Source organism: Corvus cornix, chromosome 6, assembly GCF_000738735.6.
Source record: "Corvus cornix cornix isolate S_Up_H32 chromosome 6, ASM73873v5, whole genome shotgun sequence".
NCBI lineage: Eukaryota > Metazoa > Chordata > Aves > Passeriformes > Corvidae > Corvus > Corvus cornix.
This window is the reverse complement of record NC_046336.1, coordinates 25,431,621-25,443,707: the sequence shown is the minus strand read 5'-3', so window position 1 is coordinate 25,443,707 and position 12,087 is coordinate 25,431,621. Positions and strand designations below refer to the sequence as shown.

The window sequence follows — 12,087 nt, the reverse complement described above, 5'->3', positions numbered from 1 at the left end:
GCATGGTGACGTGGGCAGCTCTGAACATGGACAGAGACAATACAGGTGCTCTGCACCTGTCCATGGCTCCAAGGAGGGCCTTTATAGAGGAAGTCCATATCACAGAGTCAATTTGCTATAGACCTTGCTGCTGTACTCTCCAAATCCTGTTCCTTCATCCCCCAAAACAGTCAAACACAAATTTCAGCTGATAGTAGCACACGAGTCCAATTTCTGTTTAGTTTCCAAATGAAACATATGAATCACTCAAAATCCTCACTGGTAGTGTTGTTTCTGGGAAATGTGAAGAACAGACTCTGAAGAGCATATAAATATTTTTGGTTAAAATCAGTTTTACCTGGACATAAATACTAAGAAAAAAAGGTCAGGATTTAATTCATAATGATGTAATTTTTTTAAGAGAATCTTAAACACAAAATGGAACCTGTCCTCGTGCCACAATTATCCTCCTTGCAGGGAATCACATGGAGCTAGAAGATCTACAGCCAGTAGTTAACTAACAAGAAACTCACTGTGCAGACATAGTGCCATGTCTTGAATGCAAAATCTCAGAATTAGACTGACAGGATGTAGTCCTCTAGAAACGCAGATGTGTTTACATGGTAATGAAAAAGCAAAAACCAAAGGCATTTCATTTACATGAAGTTTTATTATCTCTTCCCCTCAGCTAGTACTCCATTATTCCAGCCTTAGCAGAGTTTTGTTTCCCTAGGTAGACAGGTTTTCAACTGACTGTCTCTCACTGAAAACATCTAGGCTAGGTCAGATTTTAGACCCAGCCTTTCATTAATACAGTCAGATACAAAGGACCAGTCAAAATCCTGACCACCTGGAAGGCTGCAAAGGAACAAAAAACAATCCAAGAGGATTTTCATCTTTTTCTATGTTTGCATAGAGAACCTTTCCTGTGCATTGTTCCCTAAATAGTTAAGCAATGACACTGCACATTCAAGACATGGATGCATTCTACATTTCAAGCTCTAATCAGAAACATGTGCAGCTGTTTTTCCACTTATGAAGCTTGTGGTTTTATCTTCTCAGCAGCTTCAAGGACAGATGGAAGGCTGACTTTGTCTCCAAATTCTTTCTCACGATGCTCCAGTAAAACACCCTAGTCAAAGACACAAGAGAGAAATTCAGATACATCTCCCTACAAGAGATCCACTGTTTCCAGGAAACAACTTCTTGTCTTATACAAGACATAAAGGCCTCCTAGGTGGCCTGCAGTACCTGTCTTCCTGCCCCAATCACATATACACCTCCCAGGGTGAATCCTTCTCCTTCCAGATTTCCACTATATCCACTTCTCCATGCACGGAAGAAATTTTGCCAAACTCCCAAGCGGAAAAAGCCTGACAACATCATTTTTCGTCTGCGTGGACCGTAAAAGCCTTTCTGCAGGGAAACAGAAAATACATCAGCAAAAAAAGTAAAAAAGACTTCTCATTCATGTGGATTTTAAGCTCATCCACAAGTATTTAAGCCCCATGTACACCAACATTCCTATTGCTGACAACAGTGGTGCTTTGGGATAAACATGTTTTTTGTTCAGTTGGTTGTTGGTTTTTTTTAAATTCAGCCTGATTCTTTCACACAGGCAGGGGGGACAGAGAAAATAAAGGGATCATCTAGCTGATTTTTAGTATTATATATTCTTTTTTTTTCAGCAGACAAATGATTTTTAAATGTATCTCCTGGTATAAGGAGAAAGCAGGGCTGTGGTTCTGTATGACATGAGATTGGCAATCCAGCACGTGCCAGTGTACTGGGACAAGCCATATCACTGCAATCTGGCCTGTACACCATAAATTGTGTCACCTTCAAACCTTGATTCACACATTGTAAACATCAGCAAGTCACACGGCCAGTGGAAGAAAGGAATAAATATTAACAGGCCATATTGTTTATCTGTTAAAGGGGAGGAATAATCTTGCAACAGCACGTTATCAGTGCATAGCTACACCGCAGTTTGTAAGCTCAGCAGAATGTATAAATATAGAAAAACAAAACCAATTAACTTCTTAAACTACAGTGCTACTAAATCCTTTTTCATTCAGACTACATTCTACTTATTTATACAAGCTCTTCAAAGAAGGCATTCTTAGGTTTGTTTTTAAACAAAAGGAGAACACCGACTTCGCTATACCTTTTCATCCAGAAAGATTTCTCCTTTGAAATAATGCTGAAAATCCTCCACTTCAGTCCCTATCTTCTCTTTCACAACAGCATAGAGAGGGACACCCAGCTTGGACAGCTGGGGTTTCAGAGAGGAGAGCTCAGAAGCCTCCTAAGCAAAGGAAAAAACCCAAACATTTCAGTCAATAAATGGAGGTTGGAAAGGTTCACCTTGAATTTCAAGACCATCAGAAACACATAAGTTCTAGCTTGAGGCACAAACCAGAAACAGACCTGTAACATTTAAGCTAGCTGTACTCCTAGGCAGCTCTTCATCAGATTTACTACAATTTTCTTTGTTAAGCATGGAGGAAGCACATTCTTTAATAAAATATTAATCCCGAAGAAAACATCTTTTTTTAACTCAAAGCTGTAGATATACCCTGCCTGTAATAGGGCTTCAATTATCTTCTAAAGTATTTAAGAATGGTAAAAATATAATGCCTGCACATCACTTAACTTTTTCAGAATTTTCAATTCTTTTTTCCAAGTTGACATCCATCATTATCAGTACTTCTGCAAAGTATTTTGAGGGCTCTGTGCTGGAGCAGGCTATACAGGTTTAAAGCAAGTAATGAAGGTACACTCTCCTTCCTAAATGCCCCAGTAAAAATAATCAGTGAATTCCTTCACAGACTTTCAGTATCCCAGAAGGAATACTGCTTTTTCTGGTGAGTAAAAGTGTAAGGTGTCACCACTCATCTGCTGGGTTTTTTGTTCTCCTGAAGAAATCCCAATTCCCATAGTTTATACAAAGATCCCTGAGGTTTTGAACAGACCAGAGTGTGCACTGAAAATAGATTTCCTATCTCCCATGGAGAAAGGTCCTTTCACTGGACAAAATTCCCACCAAAAAAAACCAACTTCACACTTTAAAAACATGGACACAGTTTACATGATCACTTTCAGTCACCTAACTGAAATACCTTAACTGAAAGGCTTGCAGGACATCTAGAATTTACAGAGTACCAAGTAGCAAACAGATGGGGATGAACAGACAGGAAAATTTGAAACTTTCATTAATAATAATAATAATAATAATAAAGAATCACTCATGGATTCCTGACTGACTGTGTGTGAAAGTTACAGAATCAGGCACGTACGTGCATTCTCCTCCTGCCCACGCTACACCTGTTCAGAGAGAAAAGCACTTTAACCTTCCATGAATTCTACACGTACTTAAGCAATTACTATTGATGGGAGCAGATGCCATAATGAAGTGGTTACAATATTAATTACTCCATGTTATAGAGTAGTGAGTAACAACATAATAACTATTTTTCCCTATAGCTATGAGAAACGTAATGTCCAAGATGCAAGCTCTGGCTGTTCCCAAGCACTCACTACATTCCAATTGTGTTTTAGGTGTCTCCTTCCAAGAAGCTCCACCCAAGGAGCCTAATGTCAACTTAAGGATCAAAATCTGTTTTCCAACCCACCTTGTTATGACAGTAACTCCTTATCTTCAGAGTCTGTACCTTCCTGCCTCACATTTAGCACCCAGAACAGAGAGGGACTCCCTCTAGGCACAGCTCTTTTTTTTGCAGATGAGCTTTATCTGGTGGCTTTCTGCCAATCCAATCTTGAGCTATATTTGACCAGAGACTATCTGGCTCACAGAGATTTATTCTGGACTCTATATGTATAACTAGCTCATAAGACTCATTACCAACTGGATTTTGTGCAATCTCCCTTTTATAATTACCATGGGCTAGGTCCCTGGCAGATGTAAAAATCATGTAACCATCACCTTCAGAAGGAAAATGCTCAGGACCTGGATCGCACAAACCAGCTGCAAAGGAAACTAAGTGTGCTGGTAGCTGGTGATCAGTTTGAAGAAGAAAACAAAAACTTTCAGATGTTTTAGATGTATTTGATGACTGTCCTATTCATCCCCTCCCTTTATTTACAGAGTATCTATGCAAGGAGACCTCAACTCTTCTTAATTAATTCCCAGGCCCAGCAAGTACCTCTCTGCACAAAAATCATCCAGGTCTTCGTACAGCCATGATCACTGCACCATTCTCCTTCCATAGTTCACCTGCTTTGAATGTCCTTTGTTCTGTTTGTACAGGAGAAACAACATCAATAACAGTATCAGCCATTCTTGTTTATAATGATTAATACTTTATGGACCAATACAAAGCACTGCAGAGAATTCCACATTCAAATATAGTTCTAACAGGAGAAGAAATAAAATCCATATGTATAGGAGGATATTCTTGCATTATTGGTTTTTAGAAGGGTATCTTGTTTCATCCAGAAATAACAGTTTTGGTTGCTTTTCCTTCGCCAGAAATATTGGATATCAACTACATGTCATAACTAGGAAAGACTAAGAAAACTGCTTCCAAACCTGGCCTTAGAAAGGTTTTTATAAAAATCCAATTATTGAAGAATATGGTCTGAAATAGCCAGAATCTTACCTGAACCCAAAGTTTTCAGCTCTATCTCCTCTAAAAACTCCAATGTAGCCTTTTCCGGCTTGGACAAAAATAAGTCAGTGTTAGCAAGGACGATCCCCGTCACAGCTGCACCAATGGCTCCAAGGCCAATAGACCAGATGCCCATGGTGAAGGTCCCCAAGTCAGGCAGGAAGGACATTTCTGGAATGAGAAAGAAAGAACAGTTCTGACACTGGACGTCAATGATGCCAGAGGAGCATGAATTGGATTAAAACAACTAAAAGCTCATGCAGGTAGTTTTGGTTTAATGGAGATGATTTGTATATTCATTAATGTACTGAAATGGGTTTTAAAAGATAGAGATTACATTCCAGTTCTGTGCCTGACCCACATCAAAACTAGATATTAACAAGATGTTCTTATCCTTCCCTGCTACCAGGCTGACAAAAACTTTAATTATTAAAGTGCTCGAATGCAATGAGGAGAAAGATGATCGAAGTGCATGTGTGTAATAAAGAGGCTCTAACAATATGACCTGTATGTTAGCCAGTAACCTAAGTTATTACAGGAAGACAGCAGTTTCTTTCAAAAAAAGAAGCATTTGTAAATTAAATGTTTTACACACACTAATCTATATTAAACAGTGAACTTTACAAATATACTACAGAAGGCTTGGGAAAAAAAGAAATCTAAACCTGCTATATCTGGTTCATCATAACTGGTAACCTTTCACATTCCTTACAGTTCCCCACTGAGAACCAAAGCAGGCACCAAGCCAAACTTAGAGCTCATGCTTGCAGACAGAAAAATGTAGACTTGCAACCATTTTATTACCCAGTGATCCAACATTACAAACATGCCTGGGACAGCACCTTCGTTCCCTATGCTAACTCACTGCCACTCTTGCTAAAGCAGAAAGGACAGCAGGAACAAACAGCCTAAACTCACACCCACCACTGAGAACTGATAGCATTGCAATGGGAACCATTACATACAAATACTCCAGCGTGAAAGTACAAACCCTGCTTGTGGTTACGGGTGGCTCGAGTTAGCTGGCAATTTTGTTTCACCACCTTCCATCCACAAACCCCCCACAGCCCAATCCTGACCCTTGCAAGTGTTTCACAAGCCTGGAAAGGGCTGACAGGCACCCTCCAGTGAGGCAGCATCAGTTACTGAGGATGCTGGAAATCACACTTAGCCCTGCCTCGTGGACAAAGTTCAACATCCAGCTCTGAGTAATAACTGGTACAAGAGTCACTGGAGTTTTGGCAGTATAAGAAGTCACTTGCATCACAAGGGCTGTAGATTTGCACTCACACAACTGTAGCATTACACATTATGGAGAATGGAATTTTTTTTTTTTTTTTTTTTTTTTTCCCACAAAACCCCTATTTCCTGAAAGAATATTTTGGTGAATATTGCTGTCTATATATATATTTTTGTATGGGTGATATCCCCACCCTAATAAATGTAATAAAATATTACACTTTTGAACTGTGACTGGCAATAACCCAGACACATACAGATGATTTTTATCCCCACAGCTGTTGCCAGAATTCAGAAACAATTAGGAGTAGCTCCTCGCTTTTGTGCCCAGAATTTTGTTTGAGAGAACCCCTTTCTATCCTTAAGCCCAGCTCCAGAATTCTGCTGATAAACAAATAAAACGTTGGGAAACAAAAAAAAAAAAAAAAGATCACATTGTTCTTTTAACAGCATACTTGGTTTCAAGGAAGGAAGTATCATGGCATCTAGAAATGTAAGTAATCCATGATCCCAAGCAAGAAACAAGGCCAGTTTACACAAACATCATGCAGATAAGAGAACAGATCCTACCCTATTTCACCACTTATTTCTAACCAAGTGAAAACGTCCTTGACCATATCAGCTTTCTTTACATACTTCTTTCAAACATGAAGTCACGTTGTAATGACATTTTTTTTGTATCTGCCTCTGACACCTATCAGAGACCATCCTGACCCCAGCCTTTGGAATGATGCAAATGTAACTCAAAATGTATGTAATGCAGCAATATCCTTAAGACTGAAAATCTCTGTGGCATACCCAAAAGGCTATAGCCCTGCTCCCTCCCAGAGTCCAATTACTCGACTATTCTTTCGATTTCAATCTCGTCAGGTCAAGAAGTGTTTTCTTCTTAACTCATAGTTACAGGGGGGTGAAGGACCCAAGTATTACTCCTTTATGCACATCATTTGTGTACAAAAATGTTGCAAAGTTTGTGGCAAGTGATTAATGAGTAGTTCTCACATAGCTTTTGATTTTTATTAGCATAAATTGCATCTCAAAAGAAGCTTCAAATTAGTGGTCACTGATCCAGGAGATCATGAAGCTTAGTCAACACACTTCTTCAGTTTACTTGGACTCTTCGGTCTCCACACAGTTACAAAAAAATACCCCTATTCCAATATGTGAAATTTTTGCTATTTCTATAAATAGGCGAAAGGAAAATGCAGCTCTGCAGGGTGATACCTAAATTCCTCCCCCGCTAAGCAAACACCATAATGAGCCACTTCGAAAAATATGCATGGGAAGCAGCAGGCAGGATTATTAAAACATTTGCTAACAAGACAAGCTGAGCCCTGACACATCATGTCATTGTACCCCAAGTGGCGAGACTGACTGGAAAACAGCTGAGCATTTGCAACTAGCAGCTTCACTTCTGGTTAGCTGCTGTTTATTAAGGAAATCTGAAGCTCAAAAGGACTTCACAACCCTCCCCCCCCACCTTAAAATACAAACACAACTGCCTTGTGATCAAGTTTTTAAACACCGATCAGCAATACGAAGACACAAGAAAGCATCCCATAAACCATAATCCCTGAGAAGAGACAGGACAGCATCCCGCAAGCCTTTAGCAGGGGTGCAGCACTCACCAGAACCCATGCAGGCTGCATGAGCTTCGGCCACCAGCAGCTCCTGCAGGCGTGGGCAGGCAGGAGAGGAGCCAAACTGCACTGCACGGGTGCGAGGGGCAGGGCTGGGGAGGAGTCCAGCTCGGGAGCCTCTGACTCTGCAGGACCGGGCTCTCCTGCCTCTGCCAATCCCCGCCCAGCCACCCTGAGGTGATAAAACCAAGCGGCTGTCCAATCCAGGGCAAGGTTCATTTGCAGCTATCTTAATCATTCAACCTTTTTCTTTTTAAAGTCAACACGTGTTTACCCTTTTTATGGGGTGGGTAGGTACAGGGAATAGGAATTACAGAAAGCTTTTCTGAAGCTGGGAACACAGCTTTAAGACCTGCAGGCTAAGCCATGCTCTTCTGTAGAACTGGGCATTTTTACAGGAAACGTTTTCCCTATGTTTCAGCCTATTCTACATCTAACCCCTTCACACATGCGCACTGTACGCCAAAACAATACAAACAACCCTGGAAACAATTAAAAAGTCATCACAACACACAATATTAGGAAAAAAAATTAGTATAGAGGCTGTACTAGTGAATTAACCCAGTGTTTCTATGGTCAGCTACCTTCTCTAGTGGCAACATCCATTTGCTAAAAAGCATCATTTTCTCTGGGACTATCAGATCTTCAATCTCTCAAGTCTGCTAAAACTTCCAGAAAAGAATGAACACTCCTCTTTAAACAGCAGAGGCCAAAGAAAAAAAAAGGAAAAACATCTTTTTGTGTGTCTGTTTTTGTGGTGACCACAAGAGATCTACAAAATAGCAGTGAGTTATTTTATGGCCTGTCAGTACTCAGTTAACCAGAATTTAAACAAGATTAATCTTAATCCTGTTTTAAGTGCCAGTGGATGGGTCTTCACTTTTGTCAAGACATGGTTTTCCAGATGTCTCATTTCCCTCCCACCCACAACCATAAAAAAATTGTTATTCAGAGGACAGCTATCCTTAAACATTTATTTTAACAGCATAAACAGGACCCATTCCAGCTGTGTCCAAAAAAAAAAAAAAAAAAAAGCCTCTGTTTTCAAGATGTCAATAAGACTCAGAGAAGCAAACAGATTTACTTACATACTTTTCCTAAAAAGAAAACTGTCTTACAATTGGGACTGCACTAGCAAATACTCTCTAGCCTAAAGCAGCTTTGACCGTTGCTTGTTCTTCCTTTCTCTCCCACTCCAGCTTCTCCAAGACATTCCATATCAAGCCTAAAAATGTTTCAGAGCTTTGTCGGAACTTGTGTATCCCAAACAAGCTGAGCTGATTTTTTATGAGACATTCTGCCCCCTCCCCCCCTCCTCCAAATGAGTCATGATTACAAATATCTTTGTAAGCTAACTCCTATAAAGAAAATTTACAATTCACAATAACCTGGTAACATGCTCATCAAGATTTCATGAGCTTTTAAATACCATTAAGGATTACGAAATACAGCATCCTGACAGACCTTCAAATTTAGCCCTGCTTGAAGCAGGGCTAAGTACTGGAGAAACTTAGGAGGTCTCTTCCAACTTAAATTGGCCTGTAAAACACCAATATCAAAACACAGAGAAGCCTCCTAACATTTCTGGTGGCATGAATGTAATTTTCACAACACAAGGGATTTTTTTCCTTTCTTTTTGCCATTGTAAAGACCTAACAAACCACTCCTTGTGTCAAGAATAATGATCATCTTTTTAGGTTTCTTCCCAATCCGTGCATGGTTCACTGCTGAATTCTGTGCTCTTGGCTGTAGCTGTAGAGAAAGTTGCTGTGTCAAGCAAACAAACCATACTCCTTCCTTTGAAAGGAAGTTAGTTGTTAGACCAAATAATCGCTCCCATTTTCAGACTGTTTTGAAGAAACCCAACATCTCAACAAGTCTTTTCTTTCGAGCAAGCAAGAGCAAAGGGCTCTGGCACACAACTTTGGAAATCTTCCAGCTCTCTTGTATTGAGAGGGAACAGGCAGCTAGATCCTGTATATGGAAAAATTCAGATCTCTGATCAGTCAGCAAATGGATACCACGGAGATGGGACATATTTCATGGAGCACAGAACTGCAAAAGGTACCTATCTGAAGATAATACAGGATGAACTCATGGCTTGGTCTGCTAGTGATCCAGAGCAGGAAAGCTGCACCCTGTGTCAGTCTGCAGAGGTGGGGGAGGAAAGGGAATACCAACAGACCCGCTAATAATAAAAATCAGCATTCACTGAAAGCACAGAAGGTGCTAGGCAGCAAGTGATCCCTCCTGTTCCCACCCAGCAGATCCAAGAATTCTAAGTCCTGCAGATTCAACCTTAAATGAAGATTTTCCCACCTTTTTGGGGTTTTAGGCCTTGCTTATATTCTAACTTTCACAGTTCTCACACTATACAATTAATAACAGCAAAATTGTTATTAAAATCAAAGACACAAGAAAATGGACACGTTTCAACTCCACCCCATAGGGCAGGGGGGCTCTATGCATAAACGAGGCTGTAACACATCGCCATACACCCAGCCAGTGCAGAACAATTTCCCCACAACCTTGCTTCCCCTTTTATCGCCTGCTATGCACCAGGTCTGATGGGAACAGTGCCCCTGTGGTCGTAAAAGAAAAGGCTGGGAGAGCTCCAAGCTGGTCCTTCGAGCAGCTCAAAGGTGGATTTCCTGAGCTGTGCCATTGCACCCAGGACCCAACCAGCGCATCAGGAATGAAATGAGAAACGAAGCACGGAGTCTCCTCGTCCTTCACGGATCTTGCTGTGCCTACTTACACAGGATAAGTCTGCGAAGCAAGCAGGGATCTCTCAAAATGTTAAACCACGAGAGCAGGCATAAGCAGGATTTCAAACCTCGACAGCTCGGGGTGGGCAGCAGAGCTCCGATGGCGAGAGTCGCCCCTCGGTGATCAGCAGCCGGCGATCACCGCCGCCTCCTCCCCGCCGCCGCACTGCGGCTGCGACCCGGGGACCAGCGGGGAGGGAAACAGCACCCCCGCGGGGACAGCTCGGCCCGGGGCGGCACAAAGCGATCCCGTGGGCCCGCCGGGCGCCCACGCCGCGGCCCCGCGCTCACAGCGCCGCCCCGCCCACCCCCGACGCGCCGCACGCACCCGCGGCCGCACGCTCGCACTCACAGCGCGGCCCCGCACTCGCACCGTCACTGCCCCGCACTCGCACCGTCACTGCCCCGCACTCACAGCGCGGCCCCGCACTCGCACCGTCACTGCCCCGCACTCGCACCGTCACTGCCCCGCACTCACAGCGCGGCCCCGCACTCGCACCGTCACTGCCCCGCACTCGCACCGTCACGGCCCCGCACTCACACCGTCACGGCCCCGCACTCACACCGTCACTGCCCCGCACTCGCACCGTCACGGCCCCGCACTCGCACCGTCACGGCCCCGCACTCGCACCGTCACTGCCCCGCACTCACAGCGTCACGGCCCCGCACTCGCACCGTCACTGCCCCGCACTCGCACCGTCACTGCCCCGCACTCGCACCGTCACTGCCCCGCACTCACAGCGTCACGGCCCCGCACTCGCACCGTCACTGCCCCGCACTCGCACCGCGACCCCCGGCCCCGCACTCACAGCGCCGCCGCTCCCGGCCCGCGGCCGCCGGCACCGCCCCCGGCGCTCTCCGCGCACGCACCGCTGCCGGCAGCGCTCGGTGCCCTTCGGCCCCGCGGCTCTGCGCCGGGGCGGCCAGCGGGATTATCCCCGCCGTTAGCCTTCTGTTCTCTCTCGGAACCCACTGTCTCCTCTCCGGGGCTACTGTAGCTTCTGGCTAAGCAAAGAAAGAAACGAAATACATTATGGGATACAGTGCTTAAATATGCAAGACAAAAAAAAGCACCCAACCCATAACGACCCGAGTCCAAGAATGTAGTGAGCTTATCATTCAAGTAATCTGATTAACGGGGCACTTAAAATGTTTGCATATATATTGCATTCAAGAATATACTTGCTCAGATAAGCCAGCCAATAACATGTCACAACATCCTTTAACAAACACGCTTTTCAGATGCTTGTGGTCATTAGGCACCACTCCAACCACAGACTCAGAGGACTCATCTTCACTACCTTGGGACTATTTCCTGAGGACTCCTGTTAACCTGGCACCTAAAATCCCAAAAAACAACCAAAAAAAAAAAAAAAAAAAAAAGGTAGTGTCAATGACAGACAGAACAGTCTGGTCGGTAACACAACAGTAGCTCAGGAGAATGAACACAACCCTTTTGATAGTACTGGAGTGTCTACGTTCCACCATACAGTTTTTCATCACGTTCCAAACTTAACTAGACAAAATGGCCTTTTCTTATCACTCTGCTCCTACAGCAGAGCACAGCAGCAGCTATGTGCTGCCAGAAAGCCACATGGAACAGCAAGTTCTGCAAGACAGAGCCTATTGCACCATGTTGCATTGCACATGTCAGAGTGGCATTGGCGGAGGTAGTTGCAAGGAAAAGATTTTGGTCTTTTTGCCCAAAATTGTGGTAGTTATGCTTTTATCTATACACGTTCTTTTAGAAATCAAATGGATTATAAAAAGCACTAAAGTCACTCGGTCTTAGCAGCAATAAAAGAATAACCTAAGCAAACCTCATGGCAG

At 43.3% G+C, this 12,087-nt stretch overlaps 1 protein-coding gene across 5 annotated transcripts; it reads right to left on the bottom strand.

Annotated features, from left to right (window-relative positions):
• Window positions 1-629: 629 nt before the first annotated feature.
• Window positions 630-11,317, bottom strand: PRXL2A (peroxiredoxin like 2A). 5 transcript variants are annotated; one of them, XM_039553487.1, is made up of 6 exons: window positions 11,128-11,317; window positions 4,602-4,781; window positions 4,146-4,237; window positions 2,147-2,287; window positions 1,231-1,395; window positions 630-1,111 (listed from the first exon to the last, which is right to left on the bottom strand). In XM_039553487.1, the coding sequence occupies exons 2-6, from the start codon at window positions 4,777-4,779 to the stop codon at window positions 1,013-1,015; spliced, it is 675 nt and encodes a 224-aa protein (XP_039409421.1). In that variant the 5' UTR covers window positions 4,780-4,781; window positions 11,128-11,317; the 3' UTR covers window positions 630-1,012. The 5 variants fall into 5 exon arrangements, with proteins under 5 accessions (XP_039409421.1, XP_039409420.1, XP_019142147.1 ...); XM_039553486.1 differs by having other exon boundaries at window positions 11,067-11,173; XM_019286602.2 differs by lacking the exon at window positions 11,128-11,317 and adding an exon at window positions 10,248-10,522.
• Between the last annotated feature and the right edge of the window lie 770 nt (window positions 11,318-12,087).